This window comes from Salvelinus alpinus, chromosome 10, assembly GCF_045679555.1.
Source record: "Salvelinus alpinus chromosome 10, SLU_Salpinus.1, whole genome shotgun sequence".
In the NCBI taxonomy this organism is placed as follows: Eukaryota; Metazoa; Chordata; class Actinopteri; order Salmoniformes; family Salmonidae; genus Salvelinus; species Salvelinus alpinus.
Window position 1 is genome coordinate 47,973,712 of NC_092095.1, and position 26,456 is coordinate 48,000,167.

Here is a 26,456-nt window from a genome sequence, read left to right on the forward strand (position 1 = left end):
TGCCAGGAGAACCCTACCTGCCCGAATGCATAGTGCCTACTGTAAAGTTTGGTGGAGTAGGAATAATGGTCTGGGCTGTTTTTTCATGGTTCGGGCTAGGCCCCTTAGAAGGGAAATGTTAACACTACAACATACAATGACATTCCAGACAATTCAGTGCATCAAACTTTGTGGAACAGTTTGGGGAAGGCCCTTTCCTGTTTCAACATGACAATGCCCCCGTGCACAAAGAAAGGTCCACACAGAAATGGTTTGTCGAGATCAGTGTGGAAGAACTTGACTGGCCTGCAAAGAGCCCTGACCTCAACCCCACTGAACACCTTTGGGAGTAATTGGAACGGCGACTGCGAGCCAGGCCTAATTGCCCAACATCAGTGCCCAACTTCACTAATGCTTGTGGATGAATGGAAGCAAGTCTCCGCAGCAATGTTCCAACATCTAGTGGAATGTCTTCCCAGAAGACTGGAGGCTGTTATAGCAGCAAAGGGGGACCAACTCCATATTAATGCCCATGATTTTGGAGATATAGTGCACTACTTTTGACCTGGGCGCGCAGTAGTGCACTATGTAGAGAAAAGGGTGTCATTTGGGACGAAGCCCATGAGATGTTCAATGAGCAGGTGTCCACATACTTTGTCATGTAGTGTATTTTGGTTAAAAAAAAATATATATATATATGTATATATACACAGTTGAAGTCGGAAGTTTACATACACTTAGGTTGGAGTCACTAAAACTAGTTTTTCAACCACTCCACAAATTTCTTGTTAACAAACTATAGTTTTGGCAAGTCGGTTAGGACATCTACTTCATGCATGACATGTAATTTTTCCAACAATTGTTTACAGACAGATTATTTCACTTATAATTCACTGTATCACAATTTCAGTGGGTCAGAAGTTTACATATACTACGTTGACTGTGCCTTTAAACAGCTTGGAAAATTCCTGAAAATGATGTCACGGCTTTAGAAGCTTCTGATAGGCTAATTGACATAATTTGAGTCAATTGGAGGTGTATGTATTTCAAGACCTACCTTCAAACTCAGTGCCTCTTTGCTTGACATCATAGGAAAATCTAAAGAAACCAGCCAAGACCTCAGAAAAAACATTGTAGACCTCCATGAGTCTGGTTCATCATTGGAAGCAATTTCCAAATGCCTGAAGGTACCACGTTCATCTGCACAAACAATAGTATGCAATTATAAACTCCATGGGACCACGCAGCCGTCATACCGCTCAGGAAGGAGACGCGTTTTGTCTCCTGGAGATGAACGTACTATGGTGCGAAAAGTGCAAATCAATCCCAGAACAGCAAAAGACCTTGTGAAGATGCTGGAGGAAACAGGTACAAAAGTATCTATATCCACAGTAAAACGAGTCCTATATCGACATAACCTGAAAGGCCACTCAACAAGGAAGAAGCCACTGCTCCAAAACTGCCATAAAAAAAGCCAGACTACGGTTTGCAACTGCACATGGGGAGAAAGATTGTACTTTTTGGAGAAATGTCCTCTGGTCTGATGAAACAAAAATAGAATTATTTGGCCATAATGACCATCGTTATGTTTGGAGGAAAATGGGGGATGCTTGCAAGCCGAAGAACACCATCCCAACTGTGAAGCACGGGGGTGGCAGCATCATGTTGTGGGGGTGCTTTGCTGCAGGAGGGTCTGGTGCACTTTACAAAATAGATGGCATCAAGAGGAAGGAAAATTATGTGGATATATTGAAGCAACATCTCAAGACATCAGTCAGGAAGTTAAAGCTTGGTCACAAATAGGTCTTCCAAATGGACAATTATCCCAAGCATACTTCCAAAGTTGTGGCAAAATGGCTTAAGGAACTGTAAAAGCGTGTGCGAGCAAGGAGGCCTACAAACCTGACTCAGTTACACCAGCTCTGTCACGAAGAATGGGTCAAAATTCACCCAACTTATTGTGGGAAGCTTGTGGAAGGCTACCCGAAACGTTTGACCCAAGTTAAACAATTTAAAGGCAATGCTACCAAATACTAATTGAGTGTATGTAAACTTCTGACCCACTGGGAATGTGATGAAAGAAATAAAAGCTGAAAGAAACCATTCATTTCACATTCTAAAAATAAAATGGTGATCCTAACTGACCTACCTAAGACAGGGAATTTTTACTAGGATTAAATGTCAGGAATTGTGAAAAACTGATTTTAAATGTATTTGGCTAAGGTGTATGTAAACTTCCGACTTCAACTGTGTGTGTGTGTGTGTGTGTGTGTGTGTGTGTGTGTGTGTGTGTGTGTGTGTGTGTGTGTGTGTGTGTGTGTGTGATATATATATATATATATATATATATATATATATATATATATATATATATATATATATATATATATATATATATATACACAGTGGGGAGAACAAGTATTGGATACACTGCCGATTACTTAAAAATCATACAATGTGATTTTCTGGATTTTTGTTTTAGATTCCGTCTCTCACAGTTGAAGTGTACCTATGATAAAAATTACAGACCTCTACATGCTTTGTAAGTAGGAAAACCTGCAAAATCGGCAGTGTATCAAATACTTGTTCTCCCCACTGTATATACAGTGGGGAGAACAAGTATTTGATACACTGCCGATTTTGACGGTTTTCCTACTTACAAAGCATGTAGAGGTCTGTAATTTTTATCATAGGGACACTTCAACTGTGAGAGACGGAATCTAAAACAAAAATCCAGAAAATCACATTGTATGATTTTTAAGTAATTAATTAGCATTTTATTGCATGACATAAGTATTTGATACATCAGAAAAGCAGAACTTAATATTTGGTACAGAATCCTTTGTTTGCAATTACAGAGATCATACGTTTCCTGTAGTTCTTGACCAGGTTTGCACACACTGCAGCAGGGATTTTGGCCCACTCCTCCATACAGACCTTCTCCAGATCCTTCAGGTTTCGGGGCTGTCGCTGGGCAATACGGACTTTCAGCTCCCTCCAAAGATTTTCTATTGGGTTCAGGTCTGGAGACTGGCTAGGCCACTCCAGGACCTTGAGATACTTCTTACGGAGCCACTCCTTAGTTGCCCTGACTGTGTGTTTCGGGTCGTTGTCATGCTGGAAGACCCAGCCACGACCCATCATCAATGCTCTTACTGAGGGAAGGAGGTTGTTGGCTAAGATCTCGCAATACATGGCCCCATCCATCCTCCCCTCAATACGGTGCAGTCGTCCTGTCCCCTTTGCAGAAAAGCATCCCCAAAGAATGATGTTTCCACCTCCATGCTTCACGGTTGGGATGGTGTTCTTGGGGTTGTGCTCATCCTTCTTCTTCCTCCAAACACGGCGAGTGGAGTTTAGACCAAAAAGCTCTATTTTTGAATCATCAGACCACATGACCTTCTCCCATTCCTCCTCTGGATCATCCAGATGGTCATTGGCAAACTTCAGACGGGCCTGGACATGCGCCTGCTTGAGCAGGGGGACCTTGTGTGCGCTGCAGGATTTTAATCCATGACGGCGTAGTGTGTTACTAATGGTTTTCTTTGAGACTGTGGTCCCAGCTCTCTTCAGGTCATTGACCAGGTCCTGCCGTGTAGTTCTGGGCTGATCCCTCACCTTCCTCATGATCATTGATGCCCCACGAGGTGAGATCTTGCATGGAGCCCCAGACCGAGGGTGATTGACCATCATCTTGAACTTCTTCTATTTTCTTCTATTTTCTAATAATTGCGCCAACAGTTGTTGCCTTCTCACCAAGCTGCTTGCCTATTGTCCTGTAGCCCATCCCAGCCTTGTGCAGGTCTACAATTTTATCCCTGATGTCCTTACACAGCTCTCTGGTCTTGGCCATTGTGGAGAGGTTGGAGTCTGTTTGATTGAGTGTGTGGACAGGTGTCTTTTATACAGGTAACGAGTTCAAACAGGTGCAGTTAATACAGGTAATGAGTGGAGAACAGGAGGGCTTCTTAAAGAAAAACTAACAGGTCTGTGAGAGCCGGAATTCTTACTGGTTGGTAGGTGATCAAATACTTATGTCATGCAATAAAATGCAAATGAATTACTTAAAAATCATACAATGTGATTTTCTGGATTTTTGTTTTAGATTCCGTCTCTCACAGTTGAAGTGTACCTATGATAAAAATGACAGACCTCTACATGCTTTGTAAGTAGGAAAACCTGCAAAATCGGCAGTGTATCAAATACTTGTTCTCCCCACTGTATATATTCAATATTAGTTACTTCTTACTAGTAATACATTTGTTTTTGAAACATTACAAAGCATGCTAATCCATTTTTGTATGTTTTGTTGGTGTACTTTTAACATCCCAAAAATATTTTGTCTGGTAAAAAAAATCTACTTGCCACAGTGGCTGGTGGACCAAAAAGTACATTTTATGCCCTGATGGTTAAGATTAGGATTGGGGAAGGGGAAGCTGATCCTAGATCCTAGAGGAAACGCCAGAGTGCAATGTGCAAGAACAGGTGTACCCATTCGCGCTCCAATTCATTTAAATCTAGGCCTATGTTTCCAAAGGTTGTTCAGTAATATCAGCATCATAAACTACTTTTCCCCTAGCATCACCATAAACGACCTGATTTGCACAGAGGCAAAAGAGAGGTTTTACATTTACAGCTCTAGTGTTTTGCTGGCGGCGACCATGTGCCTTCACACAAAGGCAGACCATAAACTGGTTTAAAGTATACAGACCATAAAATATCAGAACTGTGATGGAGAACACATGACTGTTTGCACTTCTATGGGGTAAAGTCTCTCCTAGGTACAGATCAAGGATCAGCTTCCCTCCCTCCCCCCAATCCTAACCTTAACCTTTAGTGGCAAATGCTAAACTGACAAAAGATCAGCATCTAAGTGCAACTTCACCCTACACCCAGCAACACTAGCTAGCACCAATATGACTAGCCTGTAGTCAAATGTCTCATAATGCAGCTACAATATTTGCATAGCATTATCCATGCAGGAAAACATTGGTCCTTCCCAAGGCTGCATGATGACATGTTACTGTGTGTACAGCCAGCATGAAACAATCATGCCTTGTTACTGACTGTAGAGGGATCGGGCTATCTTAAGTGTATCCTCTATTATGATTCCTGTTAACAAAAACATCAGCACATTCTCTATTACCTGATTCAATCACTACAACCGAGGTTAGACTAGCCAGGTCCCAGATCTGTTTGTGTGGTCTTGCCAATTCCTATGGTCATTGTCACGTCAACTGAGAGCACAAGATCTGGGACCAAGTTAGGGTTGTTGGAGAGTGCATTGATGAATTAAGAAAAATAGTCAAATCTACCACTGCGAACCAGAGTAGAAACAGATGCGACCGCGTCAACAACAACACATGCTGTACAAATGTAGGGCCCCAGATGAGGCTAATGTTGATCCTCTCTGAACGTATACAGAGTCACTGTTAGTTCTAACAAAACCCAAATATCTGTTTTAGAAAGGGGGGAGTTAATACAGTGCAGCGCTCTGTTTACCGCCCCCCTGGATACGGCTGCCTCGTTCAGTACGGCTCAAACAGTCGAACACAAGCCAGCGGAGGAGAGAAAAAGAGACAGAAAGGGAGAGGAGTGAAACTGAGTGGCGCACATGGCCTGGCTGCTGGAGCCAGCCAGCCAGCCAGCCAGCCAGCCATACCATCCATCCCTTGATCAGGCAGGGCACTGCAGAACACGTTTTCGCGGCATGATACAGTATCCTCCTTTGTGAGCTCCGCAAGTGGCCACATTCCTCAACCTCTCGCAGTTTGTTTACAATTAGATCCTCATCCGCACTCCATATGAAAAGTGTCTATGGGGAGACCTCCAATAATTGCTCTAAAAAAGTGAGCTAGACAGGGGAAAAACATTGCACGTTGTACTGCAAATGGTTTGCTAAATCTGCACTGATGCAAAGCAGAGGCCTTCCTGGGCCGCAACCCCAATGTCACCCTATTCCCTATATAGTGCACTACTTTTGACCTGGGCGCGCAGTAGTGCACTATGTAGAGAAAAGGGTGTCATTTGGGACGAAGCCCATGAGTTGTTTCCAACTGGATCTGTTAGCAGCCTGTTCCAGGAAAAGCCTAGAACCGTTCAGCAGTGCACTCAAAAACATGCTAGAATGTTTTCCATCATGCTGTCATGCAGGTTGAACGTGGAACACAGAGCAGGTTTTATCTCACTTCCAGAGGAGATAAGGAAATTCAAAAGCTCATGGAAGCGATTCAGAATACAAATGTCCTTTCTGGCTCCTAAGATAGCAATCTTGCTTTGTAGTGGGGCAATTTATTCAAAAAGCAAGACTATCTAGCCTACTCCTTGTTCAAAAGCCTTTTCTCTTGCCTACCTCTGTGTGGTGTCGGTTACCCAGTACCGATGCCTTTACATTTCACTGTGCAATTGCCAAACCGATTTGACTAAAACCCAACTGCAGTGAAAGCTTGGAAATGTCAGTGCTGTTCTCTGTGAGTGGCCCTGAGCAGGGTGGCAGATGAGGTGTGACGGCACAGAGGCATCCATCCTTATTCACAAGCTGGTGAGAGGGCGGTGGTGCATGTAACAGAGGTGGTTCGATGAACCACGCTGGTGTGATGAGTAACTTTGTTTGAAATTTGGATGAGACAGGAAGCCTTTACCTAAGAGAGATAACACGTTTGCAGGAGACCCGGGTTTGAACCCAACCAGACACAGATACAGACCCACACACAGCACTGGCTTCAGTGGCTGGCGGCCCTAACCCAGTTCTCACTGTCTACACACACCCACCAGTCAGTTCCTGAGCCTGACCCTCTCAACACGGCTTGCCAGACATGTTCCTGCCACATCCTCTAAATGTCAGCCCGTGTAGCATGTCACACTGTGTATTAATGGAAAAGAGGTCAGGTGTTACAGTGAAGAAGTGCCTCTCACAATGTCAGGCTGTCCAAGGTAGTCAATGCGCCAAGCTATGAAGTGTTTTCTGATGCACACACACGCTCAAATGTGCATGAGGTCAGAGGTCTCAAACCGGAACTCAAAACATATAATAAATGATCCATATCCGCATGATCCATGGTTGGGACTCTCTGGCGGTTTTGTGTCAAGGTCCAATGAAAATGTAAAACTTTGAATGCACATTTTTTTATGTGATAGGACTCACTCTGTATAGGCAGTCGACACTACCAATACAGTACAGCATTACCAACCTGAGAGAAAGTGCATTGGAGATCCTGTAATTACCAGACCTCAGATGCTGCTTCCCAGTAGAGCCGTTCTTTGTCAAGCAAATCTTTTACTGCCATTGAACCGGGAGGTCTTTAGTGGTCAACATATTTGTCCTACCTGCCCCTGACTACTGAGCCAAGAAATACTTAGCACTGGCAGGTCTGGGGTTTGCATTGTCACAATAACCCTTGTCAAAGTCTATAGGAGTGTGCACAGAAAGCTGTGGTGTAGTCATGGAGGTGAAAAGCACTAAACTTTGCAGATAGAAATACAATGAAGAGCCAACAAATCTGACAGACAACCATTTAATGTTCTACACAACACGTTTCTATCTGAATGTTCCGTAACACTATACCCTCCTGAACAGGCCCCATGTTCTTGGGAGGCGGAGAGCGGCGGAGAACTGAACTGGATTTGCTTAAGAGAGAGACATCAGATTGGATTAGAGGTCGACCGATTAATCGGAATGGCCGATTAATTAGGGCCGATTTCAAGTTTTTCATAACAATCGGAAATCGGTATTTTTGGACACCGATTTGGCTTTTTTTTTTTTTTTTACACCTTTATTTAACTAGGCAAGTCAGTTAAGAACACATTCTTATTTTCAATGACGGCCTTCAGGGAGAGTAGTAATTCCTTCCTCGGAGAGAGAAACATTCTCTGTGACAGCAGCAGTCTGCAAGGTGAAATTGTAAGCGGTATTATAATCCTGCCTCAGCTCTGCCGTGATGCATTAGGGTTACCGTGCACAGGGAGGCAGCGGCGTCATTGTCCCGTGTGGCGTCACTGAAACCTTAGCCCTCTATCCATTGTCGGCAGTCGTCTGTCCTAGGTCGGGCGTGATGTGATCGATGACAAAGATTAAGAAGACAAAGAGATGGGCCATTCTGAGGCAGAAAAGGGCTTTTCTGTCCACACTTACGGCCGGCAGCGTCTCAAAATCAACAGCCTACTCGCTACAAATCACACAGAAGGCCCAACTTGCGGCCAGCGCCAAAAGCAACATCCACACCTTTCAACGGCAGCCAGCTAGGTGGAGACGAGAAGAGAGCCAGCCAGATCTCAGGAGCCCGGCACCTGGCCTTTCATCCTCTTTACACCCCCCCCCCCCCCTTCACGATTGCATTTCAGCAGAGGGACAGCTAACGCGCTACGCCAACACTCAGAGGAAAACACTGCTTGGTGATTGGCTGCATCAACATGAAGCAGGCAGACAATTGTCCACACCAAGGCCATTCCGAGTCTGGCTGAATCAATCTGAATCAATCCTCTCCCGCTGAGCCAAATCCAGATTGAGCCATCCTTGTGCTGTTAAGAGCCTCTGTGATCCTCTGTGTCTCTAGCCCAGCTGAGCTGAATGGTGGCAGCCAGACAGTGTAGTGGATGTGCCAGGTATCAGAAGCTCAGACCAGGCGAGTGATAGCCTTTCCCTCAGAACTCACATCAAGTGGCTCTGGACAGAGAGGAGACCCAGGCAGCTATTTAGGCCCACCCGATAAGGACCTCTCAGATTCACTTCTTAAAAGGTGACCTTCTAGAGTTCAAGTGACAACAGATGGAAACTAGCCTGCTAGCTAAATCTGGCATACTTACTGAAATGTTGTGGAATGTGAATTGTCCCCGTCAAATAAATGTAATTTAAAACAGTGAAATGCTCTGATGCTCTCACATTTGAGCCCAGCAAGCCCCCTAATGTAACATGGAATAAGAATATGTTCAGAGCTTATAGAAGCAAATATACTGAACACAAATATAAACGCAACATGTAAAGTGTTGGTCCTATGTTTCATAAGCTGAAAAAACAATGTCTCAAGTTTTGAGGTAGAGTGCAATTGGTATGCTGACTGCAGGAATGTCCACCAGAGTTATTGCCAGAGAACTGAATGTTCATTTCTCGACCATAAGCCGTCTCCAACGTCGTATTAGAGAATATGTCAGTACGTCCAACCAGCCTCACAACCACAGACGACGTGTAACCACTCCAAGCCCAGGACCTCCACATCCAGCTTCTTCACCTGCGGGATCGTCTGAGGGGGAGTGGGCCTAATGAATTTATTTTAATTGACTGATTTCCTTATTTAAACTGTAACTCAGTAAAATCTTCAAAAGTGTTGCATATTGCATTTATATTTTTGTTCAGTATAGATTAGAAGATAGTAATAATATAGGACAACAGAAGTAGATTTATGCTATGCTTCTCCACCAACAGAGAAACAAATGGCAGATTGACAACCACACTAAAGACAAGCATTTGTGAAAACTAGGCCTAAATACCATTGTCATGAAACTCAAAAGGTATTAATGCCATGTGGCTTTTCTACTTCAGCTTATTGGAAATTGTTCTTATAACAAAACAAACAAGAAGGTTGACAGAATGTATTGTGTGGGTTTTATCTGCAGGTAATGTTATTTGTCACAGAATAATGTTAGGGTCTAGAGGAGGCTTGTGCAGCAGTCTGCAAAACACCAATAGTCCTGAGCAGTGACATTTGTGCTCCCAAACAAGGAAAACATTAGGAAATGTAGACATTAGGAAGGGTAGACTCTAGATAGAGGACTGATATGCAGAAGTAGACTAATATCTAACAGAGACCCCAACTGGCTAAGAGTAGTCATCAAATGAGGGATGGAAAATCGCCACTACACCATAAAACATACAAAGATAAAACCGTGTGTAAATAAGTCCACAAAAGAACAGTGAAGCCCTGTTCTAATTAACACTTCCTTATTTCACCCACAAACCCATAAAATAGACAAAAACAAAACTGACTTGGAACAAAGAACAGAGTTAGGCCTACACAATACAATGTGTAACTTAAATAGTGACATCCCAACATACCTCTCATGAACTTCCTTATTTGACCTCAAATTTGCTCATCACTACAAGGAAACAGTGGCCACCGCAGACCCTCCCTGGTCACATGACCTGACAACATCTTTCAGATGCTTTTAAGGGTCCTCCTCCACCAACAGTCTGAGAAGCCTATGGCTCCATGAGTTAGGCCATTCAATTGCAGAGTAGATCTCGAATCCAAACTGTGCCAGTGCCAGCAAAAACAGATAAGCCTAACAAGTGTTAATTTCGTTTTTATTTAGGCCCCAACGGAGGAAGCATTGTCAAAGACCTTCATCCCAAACAGCTGCTAATGGGTGGTGGGGGGGCTCTCTCAGAGTCGAGAGCAGTTAGGAAGGGACTAGGCGTTGCCCTCTGAGTTCAAACTGTGTGACTGGTTGTGGTGACTCAGCCACATCCATACACAGCTGTGAGGTGGGTCAGGCACTGGCCAGACTTGACATGTTTGTTTGCTCCCTGCTCATCTGGGCTGTAGCTTTAGTGAAGAGAGGTATTCGGAGATACTGACCTACCCACTAAGGATGTGCTACCCCCAATGGAGATTGTCATGGTAGCGCATTTTGTCAGATGGAAACGTGTTTGCTCTTAAATCAAAAACAGAGGGATAGCTTTACAATGTGCTCATTTTAAAGCCATCTACCTGCGACAATCAAATCCGGGAGATAAAGATGTTTACTTCATGATTATACCAAAATGTGCATATTTACAGTGATTAAAGCAGCATATTTTGTCTAGGCAGTACATTAGCGGTAGTTATGTCTGATAGTCAGAACAGAGGCCTCTCTCCATGGCTCACTGTCTGACAGACACAGTGTAGCAGCAGGGAAAAGGGGGGGGAGCACTACACCTCTTCCTGGGGCCCTGGGGGCTCCACCTTGATAGCTAGCAGCCTCTCAGAAGACATGCGTGAACCCATCACTGTCCAGATCCTATCTGGGTAATTGCCTTCCCAGCCCCACATGGCCCAGGGGAAAGCAGCAAATGGGTTGGCAGGGCTGTCTGCCACACAGGACAGAGGAAGAGTGGTGTTTCAGGGACGACTCAGACTGTTGGGGCAAACCACACAGCCAAATGATACGTGTGTCTATTTACAGGTTAGAAGTCAAGAAAACCAGTATGGTCTCTTTCCTTTGACTAGTCCAAAGCCAGAGAATTCCATTGGCTGACACTGGTTGGGATTGAGATATCAGTGCACCGTTAATGTGGTATGGGAGATAACCTCCATCTTGTTATCGCTGTTGCACAGGAAGTGGCAGTTGCTGCAGTACAGAAGGACCACAATGTCCTGACCGACACAGCTGGCAGGGAACTGTCACTGATACTGAAGCAGCCCAAGACGGAGGCAGTATTCTTATTTTTTTTAAATACAAAATTACCCTAACACAGAAAGGAGGCCGAGTTGAACATTCTTTCTTTTGTTTAAGAAACGTTCTGAAGCCTGAACGGAATGGGCCTAGCTCTCTCAAGAGTAAAACGCTCACTTTGTAACTCAATCGTCATAATCTAATTCCGACCATATTCAGTCGCCACACAAAGTCCCCATTGAAACCTCTAAATAATTCACAAACTACTGAGAGCCAATCCCAGGGCCCACCCGAGCAAACAAACACTCAGTATTTCCCAGCCGGCAAACATGTAATCTTAAAACTGAAAGAAAAATAAATGAAGGCTAATAAAAAGGGGCCGGCCGCATTTGTGAATAAGAGGCCTTATTTAAGCTATGTTCAAGGCCGCGGCCTATAAGAGAGCTTTCTATGTTCTCGCAGAAAAGGTATGCGAAAGCAGAAAGGTTTTCTATGGGTTTGAATATTGGAGCCTTCAACTGCTTACAGTAGGTTAAGGACAGAGGGGTAACTAGGGTGAATAGAGCCATTTCAATGCAGGCTCAGAGCACAGCTTTATTCTTACCAGCATAAATAACACTATTCACCTAAGCTCACATCGGATTCACTGGAGAACTGAGTGTCTGTTAGTTTGTTTTTGTTATTTCCTTTCAATTTGTGTCCAGACCTATAAAACCAGGTGAGCTCCGAACTAACTTAATTGGTCAATCAAGTACAAGGGAGGAGCGAGAACCCGCAGACACTCAGCAACTCCAGGAATTGAGCTTGCTATAGGCCTATGTATGTCTTGTTATTATGACATGTTCCAGAACTAGGACTGGGGATTTTCAAGGTGCAATGTCTTGTTTTGAATGTCTTCAATAAAATAAGATTTAGCCATCTTCAAGGGGGGTAAGCTAGTGAGGGAGAGCGTGAGCCTCACCTGCCACGTTGACCTTCTCTGCATTGGAGGCGCTGGGCGTGACCGTGCTGGTGCCATTGGTCAGGTTAGCCCCCGTGCCGTTGTAGATGTTCTCCACCTTGGACTCCAGCTTGCCCAGCCGTACCATGATATTGTCCAGGAGCACCGCCAGGGTCTTCTTCAGATCTGGAGGAGGGGACACAGTATAGTATGAAGCATAGATACCTCATATCAGTCTTACTGCTAACCAGCTAACATAACTTGAGGCTAAAATATACAGTACAGTGTTATCTATATTTCCCTTTCATTTTCCTATCATTTTAATTGATCTCATGAATAGTCATTTTCAAATCTCAGATTGACTTCTTGAAGGACAAGGAGGAAATTACAGCATAGTGATATAATACCATTGAGTATCTCTCCACACTCACCCCCAGAGAAAATGCTTTTCTATTTTCGTCTTCATAACTAGGCTAATCAATATATCGTTATGGTGTGAGTAATCTGAGTATGCCTTGTATACTGAGACGGCCCGTTCTTATTGGCCTTCCGCTGAAAAATGAAAAACAAGAGGAGAGGATCAGCTTATTTCAGCGACCCCAATAAATCATTGGATTTCATGCTGTCTGTTAAGGGACTCGTTTAAATGTTTAACTGAGCTGGCGGGTATCTTTGAGAATGACCTTGCTGCTTCATTTAGGTCTGTGCATTTCTATGGGCATCTTCTGACTCCGGTAGCTAGCCAAAAGGTGGGATGGACGATGGGATTGAAAAAAGTAAGCTGACATTCACAATAGTTGTGTCCCAATAATGTCTCCTTCCTGAAGTGTGCCCTCGTTCACTACTTCCCACAAATCTAAGAGCATTGGATTGATTGGTGGAGCCATGGGCTAGTGGGAGTTCCCACCATGTTTCTTAAACCACTCATCTCGTTTCAAATTGGTGAAGGGTAGTGAACAAAAGCATATTTTGGGAGCAAGGAGAGATAACTGGGACATAGCCCAGTAGCTAGCCAATAAGAAGTGGGGATGGGATAGAAAGGACACTACAGTGAGCTGACATTCACAATGACATCATCTCGGTTTGTTTCAGTAGCATTTCAGGAAATGGTATGCAAGACTTGGCATTTCGGTGCGAAGGCCTAATGGTGTTTATCTGATATTTACCATCCAGCAGCCATGAAGACATTGAGTGGCTTCAATTCCATTTTTTATAATGTTTTTAGTTTTTATTATTTACATATTATTGTTTATGGTGTTGTAAGATCTCACGGTTGATCAATGTTGACTTGTAAATGCAACACACATTTTGGCTTCGGTTTCAATTTTATTCGTTTGCATATAATTCTGATAAAACCAAAAAATCCAACATGCTTAACATATTGTTTATTGGTATTTCCTAAGATCTTGTCACAAAACAGTTGATCAATTTTGACTAGTAGCTACCGAGAAAATTAAATATGACATGACCCTTCAGCCCCTGGAATGTTTTCCTTTCCTCCCGCCGTCCCAAGAATATTCCGGAATGTCGTCAACCTCATTAACATTCCATGAGGCGGTGGAGCTGTGAAGACAGCGATCGCACCCCGTCTGTCACACGTCAGCGCGGCGACTGCGGTGCAATTTCTCTGGCCGCGCGTTGCATTTGATATGTCACTCCCTATCGTGCCAGAAAAACGGCATGGAGGGAAACAGGCCTGTGTGCGCTGCCGTGGTCAGGGAGAGGGAAGGGGAGGAGAGTAGGCGTGAGGGAGAGAGGGAGGCTGCAGCGTTTTGTCTGCTCTGCACGGCTGCGTGGGGCGGAGATAAGCAGATGCCGAGAGGGAGCGTCGCTGCGTCAGACAAGGAAGAAATCAACTGAAAGCTGGACTACGTCCCAAATGCCACCCTATTCCCTATATAGTGCAGTACTTTTGACCAGGGCCCATACGACTCTGGTGAAAAGCCGTGCACTGTCGGAAATAGAGTGGAGCTGCCACTGCCAGGGCATCAGGCTGAACATAATTACACACGCTAGATTGTGCCCTCGGAAAACACATTGCCCTGAGCAGAAACCGCCCGGCCTGACCTCTATCAACACAGACGGAGAGAAATAAGCACTAGAGAAAGAAACACACACACTGCCACCCAGTCCAAACACACTGCCCATTCCATCCATCTCTCCCCATCCTGGACATGGTAGAGTAGGCCATCTCCCCACATGGCTGATCTGTGTGTGTAGCTAATGAATGTTTTACAGGTCGCAGCCAATTGAGTCTCAGAAATAAACATTCCTCGGCATGTTTGCAAAGGAGTGCCCACAGCACAATGAGGTTTATGTTAATAAATGAAATAGTCGGTCTTTCCGACAGGCACGGAACGTTGTAAATAATTAAGCCAGCATAAAACAAAGGGAAATGTAAATGTGTGGCTCAGTGCGGAGTGTGGACAGCCTGCATTCAAGTGGCAAAGTAGTGTAATATGGTAGGTGTGAAAACAAGCTTGCTAAATCCATGGGATAGGTAGGCTTACTGTAAGAAAAGCAAAGTACAATTCACAGCATCAAACCAATCCGAATTGGGTAGTCGGCCAAACGGTGGTAACAATACTACTATTACATAGATACGTTGATTTAAGAAGACAGTGGTGGTAGTAGTATGTTACTTAACGCAACGTAACGTAATCAACACTGCTAGCTAGCCAGCTAGCCCCCGAATAGCAGCACTGTAGAAACTATTACACTCAACGGAACGACTTGATTAGTGTAGTGTCAACAACGCAGCCACTGCCAGCTAGCCTACAAAGTCAACAACGCAGCCACTGCCAGCTAGCCTACTTCAGCAGTACTGTATCATCTTAATCATTCTAGTCAATAAGATTCTTGCTACGTAAGCTTAACTTTCTGAACATTCGAGACGCGTAGTCCACTTGTCATTCCAATCTCCTTTGCATTAGCTTAGTCTCTTCTGTAGCCTGTCAACTATGTGTCTGTCTATCCCTGTTCTCTCCTCTCTGCACAGACCATACAAACGCTCCACACCGCGTGGCCGCGGCCACCCTAATCTGGTGGTCCCAGCACGCACGACCCACGTGGAGTTCCAGGTCTCCGGTAGCCTCTGGAACTGCCGATCTGCGGCCAACAAGGCAGAGTTCATCTCAGCCTATGCCTCCCTCCAGTCCCTCGACTTCTTGGCACTGACGGAAACATGGATCACCACAGATAACACTGCTACTCCTACTGCTCTCTCTTCGTCCGCCCACGTGTTCTCGCACACCCCGAGAGCTTCTGGTCAGCGGGGTGGTGGCACCGGGATCCTCATCTCTCCCAAGTGGTCATTCTCTCTTTCTCCCCTTACCCATCTGTCTATCGCCTCCTTTGAATTCCATGCTGTCACAGTTACCAGCCCTTTCAAGCTTAACATCCTTATCATTTATCGCCCTCCAGGTTCCCTCGGAGAGTTCATCAATGAGCTTGATGCCTTGATAAGCTCCTTTCCTGAGGACGGCTCACCTCTCACAGTTCTGGGCGACTTTAACCTCCCCACGTCTACCTTTGACTCATTCCTCTCTGCCTCCTTCTTTCCACTCCTCTCCTCTTTTGACCTCACCCTCTCACCTTCCCCCCCTACTCACAAGGCAGGCAATACGCTCGACCTCATCTTTACTAGATGCTGTTCTTCCACTAACCTCATTGCAACTCCCCTCCAAGTCTCCGACCACTACCTTGTATCCTTTTCTCTCTCGCTCTCATCCAACACTTCCCACACTGCCCCTACTCGGATGGTATCGCGCCGTCCCAACCTTCGCTCTCTCTCCCCCGCTACCCTCTCCTCTTCCATCCTATCATCTCTTCCCTCTGCTCAAACCTTCTCCAACCTATCTCCTGATTCTGCCTCCTCAACCCTCCTCTCCTCCCTTTCTGCATCCTTTGATTCTCTATGTCCCCTATCCTCCAGGCCGGCTCGGTCCTCCCCTCCCGCTCCGTGGCTCGACGACTCACTGCGAGCTCACAGAACAGGGCTCCGGGCAGCCGAGCGGAAATGGAGGAAAACTCGCCTCCCTGCGGACCTGGCATCCTTTCACTCCCTCCTCTCTACATTTTCCTCTTCTGTCTCTGCTGCTAAAGCCACTTTCTACCACTCTAAATTCCAAGCATCTGCCTCTAACCCTAGGAAGCTCTTTGCCACCTTCTCCTCCCTCCTGAATCCTCCTCCCCCCCCCCCCTCCTCCCTCTCTGCAGATGACTTCGTCAACCATTTTGAAAAGAAGGTCGACGACATCCGATCCTCGTTTGCTAAGTCAAACGACACCGCTGGTTCTGCTCACACTGCCCTACCCTGTGCTCTGACCTCTTTCTCCCCTCTCTCTCCAGATGAAATCTCGCGTCTTGTGACGGCCGGCCGCCCAACAACCTGCCCGCTTGACCCTATCCCCTCCTCTCTTCTCCAGACCATTTCCGGAGACCTTCTCCCTTACCTCACCTCGCTCATCAACTCATCCCTGACCGCTGGCTACGTCCCTTCCGTCTTCAAGAGAGCGAGAGTTGCACCCCTTCTGAAAAAACCTACACTCGATCCCTCCGATGTCAACAACTACAGACCAGTATCCCTTCTTTCTTTTCTCTCCAAAACTCTTGAACGTGCCGTCCTTGGCCAGCTCTCCCGCTATCTCTCTCAGAATGACCTTCTTGATCCAAATCAGTCAGGTTTCAAGACTAGTCATTCAACTGAGACTGCTCTTCTCTGTATCACGGAGGCGCTCCGCACTGCTAAAGCTAACTCTCTCTCCTCTGCTCTCATCCTTCTAGACCTATCGGCTGCCTTCGATACTGTGAACCATCAGATCCTCCTCTCCACCCTCTCCGAGTTGGGCATCTCCGGCGCGGCCCACGCTTGGATTGCGTCCTACCTGACAGGTCGCTCCTACCAGGTGGCGTGGCGAGAATCTGTCTCCTCACCACGTGCTCTCACCACTGGTGTCCCCCAGGGCTCTGTTCTAGGCCCTCTCCTATTCTCGCTATACACCAAGTCACTTGGCTCTGTCATAACCTCACATGGTCTCTCCTATCATTGCTATGCAGACGACACACAACTAATCTTCTCCTTTCCCCCTTCTGATGACCAGGTGGCGAATCGCATCTCTGCATGTCTGGCAGACATATCAGTGTGGATGACGGATCACCACCTCAAGCTGAACCTCGGCAAGACGGAGCTGCTCTTCCTCCCGGGGAAGGACTGCCCGTTCCATGATCTCGCCATCACGGTTGACAACTCCATTGTGTCCTCCTCCCAGAGCGCTAACAACCTTGGCGTGATCCTGGACAACACCCTGTCGTTCTCAACTAACATCAAGGCGGTGGCCCGTTCCTGTAGGTTCATGCTCTACAACATCCGCAGAGTACGACCCTGCCTCACACAGGAAGCGGCGCAGGTCCTAATCCAGGCACTTGTCATCTCCCGTCTGGATTACTGCAACTCGCTGTTGGCTGGGCTCCCTGCCTGTGCCATTAAACCCCTACAACTCATCCAGAACGCCGCAGCCCGTCTGGTGTTCAACCTTCCCAAGTTCTCTCACGTCACCCCGCTCCTCCGCTCTCTCCACTGGCTTCCAGTTGAAGCTCGCATCCGCTACAAGACCATGGTGCTTGCCTACGGAGCTGTGAGGGGAACGGCACCTCAGTACCTCCAGGCTCTGATCAGGCCCTACACCCAAACAAGGGCACTGCGTTCATCCACCTCTGGCCTGCTCGCCTCCCTACCACTGAGGAAGTACAGTTCCCGCTCAGCCCAGTCAAAACTGTTCGCTGCTCTGGCCCCCCAATGGTGGAACAAACTCCCTCACGACGCCAGGACAGCGGAGTCAATCACCACCTTCCGGAGACACCTGAAACCCCACCTCTTTAAGGAATACCTAGGATAGGATAAAGTAATCCTTCTCACCCCCCCCCCCCTTAAACGATTTAGATGCACTATTGTAAAGTGGCTGTTCCACTGGATGTCATAAGGTGAATGCACCAATTTGTAAGTCGCTCTGGATAAGAGCGTCTGCTAAATGACTTAAATGTAAATGTAACTTATTCAAGTTCTTTGGTTCATATCATTTTCTAGACACCCACCTTTATTAAAAGCTACTGTTACAGAACTGAATTAACATTAGGTTGTGATATAGTCCCCATCTCCCCATTCATCGTTACCACCTGTCTGCTAAAAAAAAGTAATTACTTGACTCGGTCTTCATTCCCAAAGCAAAACAAAGCAATACGTTTCAAAATGAAACATGAGAGTTGAAATATGCATGCGAAAGCCTGACACGTTCATTCTCCACAGAGGCACCCATAGGGAGGGAGCAAAGCTTACATTGCAGTCACAGCGCTTTACAGATACCAACTGTGTTAGTTGAGTCACGTTCTTCACTCATGTCAAATGTCTACATGAGCCGATACGTGGTACGTGATGAGCATGGAGACAAACTGTGACTGTGTCCTAAAATGGCTCCCTATTCCTTATATAGTACACTACTTTTGACCAGGGACGATAGGATTCTGGTCAAATGTAGTGCACTATTAAGGAAATAAGGTGCTCATTATTTCAGTGACCCTCACGGTCAGCCAAGTGTCATCTTTCAAGAGACTGACCCACAAAAAAATAATAATTGCATACTGAGTGAGTAGACTAAACAGACAATAGCAGACCAAGCAAACTAAGAGATATCCGCTATCTGTTAATAAATAATATTCAAATTCAGACTAATTTGTGAGGTTGTAAAATGGGGAACCAGCCCAGATCTTTAATAAACTTGGTTCAGTTAACAAAGTAGGCCAACATCAAGATAAAAAAAAATATATAGGCCTATTTCCCCCCTAAAGGCACAATCTGTAATTTCAACAGCCTGACCCTGTCACTTTGTTTGGTAAACAGAGATGGGGCTTGGTAAATGTAACCACTCGAATGATGGGCGCTCCATAAAATAAACATTATTGTTTTAAACATACTGTACAGTATTTTGAAACTATGCAAAAGATTGATATTACAAAGACTCAAATGAAAGCAATACTTCCAAAGAAAATACATTATAATGGAGACAATGCACTAAATTACTTTCCCATCATTTTCTGATTATGTGGTGTACAAATCCAGAGATTTATTTACTTAGAGTCGGACTGACAGATGGGGAGACTAATCCATATTTCTATGCAGCTGTGTGCTCGCTCTTGGCCTAGTGATATTACACAGTATCACATCACAGTCCACATGCACAAATCCCACAACACTGATGTGAGCTGATGGCAGATGTAAGAAATGCATGCATCTTGTAATTATAGTGACCTTACATATACTATTACCATTGCCAAGTAACCACATGTGATGTAATGTTTTTAGAATCTCTAGGAACTCGACTTACCATACATGGAGTGAAATGTGTCCCTCGCTATCAAGTAAACGCCTGAAATTTTTGTCTGTTAAGTAGAGTTCCTAGAGATTATAAATATGCTATTTTTGGGGTGAAGCCAGCTATACTGTGTTATGGTTCTTTTTCATGGCCACCCACCAGATCGATGCACAACTCAGGGAGTCCAACCAATACACACACTCCCGATGTTGTGTCCCAAAGCTACGTTCAGTTATGCAGTTAGTGCAGCTTCCTCATAATTCGACCTTCATTCCAGTCGGTTACAGAAGGCTTCCCTCGCTCGCTCTCTCTCTCTCTCTTATTTATTTATTTAACTTGTATTTTAACAGGGAGTCATGGTGAGATCAAGGTCTCTTTCACAGATGAGCCCTGTATACACATCAATATACACATCAATATACACAAAAAGCTAAACAATCATTGAAAACAAAACAGATTCTTCAGTAAAAAAGGTCCTCAATCAGCCTTCTGAAATTGCCCAAGAGGCACCAATTCATCCAATTTTAGAGAGCCTTGGAGATCATTCCACAAGCAAGGTGCAAAATAACTAAAAGCAGATTGATCTAACTCAGTGGAGTTAGTTGATCTAACTCACTGAGTTAGATCAACTAACTCAGTAGAGATGGAAGGGATCTCTAGAGTTAGCCCTCCCTGAGACCGGGTCTGATATCTCGTACACCTGTAAGTTAACAATGAAGTAAGGTATGGTGGAAGTTTACGCAGGAGGGCTTTAGAAACAAAACAAATAAAATCCATCGATCTACGAGACTTTTTGATACAGAATGCAGAGATGTGTACTGAACCTATCGCCTGTAATAAAAGCGTAGTCTGATATCTGATAAACTGCCTCCAACGGCTTCAATAGAGTAGCAGCTGCATTCAGATATACAATAACACCCTAGTCCATAACCGGTATGAATGTCGACTAAATCATTTGTTTTCTACTATTTAATGAAAGGCATGACCTATTCCTAGAAAATAACCTCCTAATTCTTAATTTCTTAACTTACTCATCAACATGCTTTATGAAAGATGGGTTTTCCAGATATTTATAAACATAATAAACTCTTCTCACAAAAGGAAAGCATGGAAACAGGTTAGCTGGAATTTGGTTTAGTTCATCGCTTCTCTCTCTTCAGTCCAAATTCCCATCTACTCAAACTAATAAACAGTGTTCAATGCACCATATAAACCACCAGACCAATTCAGTCTTGATACAATATTTAATTAATGTGCACTCAGATTTTATGGGTAATTTACTGAGAGCAGAGAGGAAGTCATAATTCCCCTTAAATGCATTAATGTCATATTGAGACGAATCCTAGATCTGCAGAGGGAGTACAAATACTGTAGCATGAAGCACATTTTTCTCCTTACTACTTTTATTTAATCAAAAGCATAAAAAGGCTAGAACTTATAATTACATTTCTAATGGCAGAGAGTAAACAGTGTTCTAGTCTCAAGAAGTACATTAAGATTGTTTTCTCTCATTTGAACATGTCTCAAACAGGGAAACTGTTTTCATCCAGTCCATTATAAACTGGTTCCAGACTGGTTCTTTAGACCTAGGTCAGGACATCATATAAACATTTCCTCCATTTGATGCATTAATAAAGTTTATTCAATTAAATTAAAAGTTCAGGCTATTGACAGAATATTCGGAATCTGTTCTGATAAGATGAGACCGTATCACAGATCTTTTGTCTCATTGCCTCCCGAATAATAGTGTTTGCAGCAACAACTCATTTCATGCTTTTCTGGAGATAATTAATGACATGATTAAGCAATTAGCCCATTACATTGAGCTGATTATATCATTATACCGGTCTGGGATAAAGCTTAGGATTTCTTTCAACACCCTCCTCCAGGTCATTTAAAAACGGGTCGGAGAGCACTGGGCTGCTAGAACAACAGACTTCTCGGTTGTATTACAAATGGCATCCTATTCCTAATGTAGTGCACTACTTTTGACAGGGCCCATAGTAGCGCACTAAATAGGGAATAGGATGCCATTTGGGACGCATCCCGGCTATGTACAACCAGGGGTTTCACCAAGGCAGATGCTTCAACACTCTGCATCAATGTTTTAACACAGACCCTAAGGGGAACAAGAGCAGCTAAATGCTCCGTGTTCGCCAGTCAGTACTCTTGAGGTCTGGCGATTAGCAGACTGTGGCAGAACTGAGGTTGATGGGCGGGAGGCTTCCTGCCTAACAAACCCAGATAAATTCAATTTTACAGGCTAACAGAGTTTTAAGACGAATCATATTAGGCATGGCCTTTTCAGAGAGCTACTTTCCTGGAAGAGGACCAGTGGCAGTTGGTTGGTTACCTGGTCATTATACAGTATTTTCTTGTTTTTCGCCACCCATTAGAATGTATTCAGCGTAATCAATTCCAATCTCATGTTTCTAATGAAGCCTCTCATTGACCCAAACGGGTCTATTAGCGGCATGAATAACTTATTGATGGCTGTTCGCGAGGCGTTAATAGGTTATGGCGGGAAAGCAGCTGCATCAGCATAACACTCACTTCTGTTAGCGCAAGTCAAGTTACTGGCTGGCTAGCCCCCTAATACTTTACTTTCCTTTTTCCAACATGAGGCAGCACCCTGCTGTAGACAAAATGTAAATGTATCTTTTCTACAATACAATGCAATATAAACGCTTATAAATAGCCTACATTATACATTGTGTATGATATGTATGTCAGAGGATGTATAGGGCTGGCTATTTTGACTTTGAAGGCACTTCTACTTAGCCTACATAGTAAATCAATTCAGCCTGTCCTTATTCAATAACAGTGTGTTCTCTAAATAAGGTTGATCAAATATTGCAGCACTACCAACAACTGGCAAATCAGAATTCCATTCAATAAAACATTCCAAGTGAATGAATGGAACATTCCCAGTGTACCATTAACAAATTCTGAGTTCTCACAACCACCGCTTTGCAAGGTGGAATCATTCTATTTTGAAGAGAGCGCAAAGGACGGAGAACACTACTTGTACAGTGCTCGGTATTCACCATAGGCCGTCATGGTTCCCACGTAGGGCCCGTCCATGACGCTCTGGTTCTCCTCGGCCAGGGCCTTGATGTAGCGCTTGCTGAGCTCCAGGATCTGCTGTCGCAGCATGGTGCTGCTCTCGTGCGTGGCCCGCTGCTGGATAGTGAAGTGGAGCAGCATCATGCCCCAGATGAAGCCAAAGCTCACCAGGAAGAAGCCCAGCTTCTGGGACGACAGCTTCCACAGGTAGGCCGAGGCCATAGCGAGCGTGACCCGCAGCTCGACTGTATCTGTGTGTGAGGGAGAGGGAGTGGAAGGGACTGAGTCGGAGGAGAGTTCAGGAGGGGAGGCGGGGCATGGTGGCGCTCGGCGTAGTTTAGTCGCTATGGTTCTGTTTGGCCTCTCCACCACTCCTCACCAGTGGGCTCTGCTTCTTTGGCCCATCCTTATCGGTCACTCCCACCGGGTTGACTGGCCAAGCTGCATTCTGCCAGAGAGGAGGAGACATAAGAAAGGCTGTTAGAGGCACACACTGCAGTTCCAGAAGCAAAAAAGGAGTAGTATTTACATGGGCATTTCCAAGGCGGGTGTTAGCTACTGTAGCTATAGCCATCCAATGTTTCCCCTATATTAATTTAGCATAGAGCCACACTTTGACGAGATTAGCTTTTAAAGGGATAGTGCGAGATGTTGGCAACTAAGCCCTTTTTCTACTTACCCAGAGTCAGATGAACTCATGGATAACCCTTTTTGTCTCTGCCATCTGCATCCAAAAACACAAGTGCACACCACACAAACTATAGACAACCTCCTTTCCTTGCTGCAATGCGTTACAAACAACCTGCTATAATTTGACCACTTTGTTTTAAGTTTGTTTCGATTAAACAGCAGGAGATAGAACTGCGCCCTGAAACGTGTGCCAAGAACTATACGGAGAGAGACAAACAAACTGTATCAAAGCTGACACATCCGTGCTGCTAAGATTCTCATGCAAAAAAGATGCAGTCAGCGTGAAGTGAAAATCGTGAATAATCACATTGTCTCCACAGGGAAATATAACCCAACCGTCTCTCTTCAGAGTTAAGCCAACTTCCATTTCTGTTAAACATCCTAAAGAAAGCTAAATGTTATTTTATGTTGTCTCTGTCTATGTTCAAACCTTTAAGGTCTACTGTGTAATTATTTTCTAAAAAATGATATGTTGATAGCTTGGCTACAAGAAACTGAATGAGTGTGCAGGTTACCCTTAGGACTACTGGCCAAGAAACCTTTCCATGACACACAAATATACCTCAAGTCAACTTTAGTGGAGGTATGAGGAGTTGGGAAATATTTCAGTGACAGTTTATAAAAAAACAGTATCCTGCCCACTCAAGGATGGAGAAAAACAGGATGTTTCGCTCTTGGGTGAAATGGCAATACTTCTTGCCCATCATCTCCAGCCAAGAGGTGAGGCTATTTCGTAATGTGCCCGAAAAGTCTCGCTAACCATAATAAGTCCTTCATAAGCCTTTCAATGAAAGCACTGTGTTGAGGGAGAGAAATGGAGGGAGAGGAAAGGAGAGGAGAGAGAGAGAGCGATGATAAGTAAGCCTACACTACAGAAATGGAAAGTTTGAAATAAGGCTGCTAATATGGAGTTACAATATGTAATCTACACTAGAGAAATGGAAAGTTTGAAATGAAATAAGGGTACTTTATAAATGGGATAATTGAAATGCTACAACATTCAAAGTAGTAGTAGTTTTTTAAGGGTAATGTAAAAAAAAAAAGTGTCTGATGCACATTCATTTTTACATTTATTTCACCTTTATTTCACCAGGTAGGCTAGTTGAGAACAAGTTCTCATTTGCAACTGCGACCTGGCCAAGATAAAGCAAAGCAGTTCGACACATACAACAACACAGAGTTACAATAGGAATAAACAAACATACAGTCAATAATATAGTATAAAAAGTCTATATACAGTATGTGCAAATGAGGTAGGATAAGGGAGGTAAGGCAATAAATAGGCCAAAAGGCCAAATGTTATACATTTGTCATTCAACTTACCGTTATCGTGATAATTCAGTCAATTTATTGTGATATGGATTTTTGTCCATATCGCTCCACTCTAATAAAGCATATGTTATCACAGGCCTAGTCAGAAGTAGTAGTACATAGGGCTTCCTTCTTACCGAATTATGATGTGCACTTTCAAGATGTTAGAATAACTGTCCACATTTACTTTCCCTCAGTCAACAAGATGAGTAACAAACAGCAAAATCACTAGCCTGTGTCAATTTACTATCCCAATAGTAGAAAAGTTGACCTATTCTATTGGTCAGCTTGTTGAGAAAGAAACTAGGTTTATGTTGCAAGTAACGACTTCACAGGAGAGGCATTTTAACATTTATTTGTATTTTTTATCAAAATGTGTCTTCTTGAACATTTGAGCTTTCATTTGCCTTAATAACAAACTTGTATGCCATCTGTAAATACAAATAAAGTTGTTAAATTACGAGCCTAGTTGGTTTAGCCACAGAAAAAGACAGGAACCTTCATGCTAGCCATGATTGGCTGAGATAATGAATGGGCTGGACATGCCGAGAGATGGGTTTCGGATTGGTCTGCCGTGTAACGGCGATCAACAGTTTTGTTGTCACGGAAGAAGTTGACCGAGTTTTGAAATCAGTGGAATGTCTGGTTGAAGCAGAGTATGATAAGGAGATGAATACAACTCTGGTGTTTGATTGCAAATGCTGAGGGAGTCAAAAAGAGAACACATAAGGCTGTTGTATAAAACACCCGTCTCCGGATTCCATCTTCAAACTAAGGGCAGAGAGGGAGAAAGATCTGATGATTCTTATGGCATTTCACACAGTCAGTATGAACCAGAGAGTGACTTTACAACGGGCCAAGCAAGCTGTACAAACAAAACGGAAATGACACAGGTCGTCTTAATGCAGTCTGCCGTAAAGCGGTCATCCATGTATATGGGTAAGTCTAGCTACAGTTGTTTCAGATATAATACGTTTCTAATTTTGTCAGAAAGTTGTTTTCATTGCAAGTTAAAGCTTACTGTTAGCTAGCTAGCTGACATTAGGTGGCTGGCTCGCTAGCTAACATTATGTGTATGATCTGTGTATTAATATTATCTCAGAAAGCCATTTGATCTATTGATGTTACTGATTTACTGGAGAGCACAACATGCACTCTGCTGAACAGGGTGTAACAAGCTAAACATTGCAGATCTAGAAATGTCATGAATAGAGCTGACATGATTCTTCACTCTATCAGAACATTCCACAACGTTATGCCCTACCGAACACATCTTCCTGAAATAAGTTTGGTTAAAAGGTACCAAAACCAGCAGGGATGTGCCCCCCAAGGACTTAAGCTATGCAGCCCCCCTGCTAGCTATAGGAAGTGAACACAGAGTAGCCACACACAGCCACAGAGATACATTACCTCACGGTAATGACTCCTTGCACCCTGTGATGCTGCCAGCTGAGACAGACACAACCATGTTCCAAAAACAACAGATCAATCTAGCTACATATATGATAACGTGTTTCTGAACCTCAATGTTGGGACGAACACACTCACTATGATAAGAGTGGACTTCATAATGCATGAAACAGCTTCAAATTGTTCTTTAGAGACCCAATAAGCTTGATGATATTCTAAATGACGGAAAACTTACATTGCTTATATTTTTTGGTTCAGATCAGTTGCCACAAAGCTTTGTCAATTAACAAGCATCAGATTTTAACGCTTTGATGAGGATTAGATAG

The 26,456-nt window shown here is 44.2% G+C and overlaps 2 protein-coding genes across 2 annotated transcripts in view; both read right to left on the reverse strand.

Annotated features, from left to right (window-relative positions):
- The window catches only part of LOC139532126 (alpha-1,6-mannosylglycoprotein 6-beta-N-acetylglucosaminyltransferase A-like), an 89,984-nt gene extending 67,014 nt beyond the window's left edge, over nucleotides 1–22,970 (reverse strand). The window contains exons 1-2 of the mRNA XM_071329317.1: nucleotides 22,701–22,970; nucleotides 12,308–12,472 (exon numbers count right to left, since the gene is read on the reverse strand). Of these exons, the coding sequence (XP_071185418.1) occupies nucleotides 12,308–12,472; nucleotides 22,701–22,941 (406 nt within the window). The 5' untranslated portion in view covers nucleotides 22,942–22,970. The remainder of the gene's footprint in view (nucleotides 1–12,307; nucleotides 12,473–22,700) is intronic.
- Nucleotides 1–26,456, reverse strand: part of LOC139532128 (tubulin beta-4B chain-like) — a 394,248-nt gene that overhangs the window by 302,398 nt on the left and 65,394 nt on the right. The gene's annotated exons all lie outside the window — the stretch shown is intronic.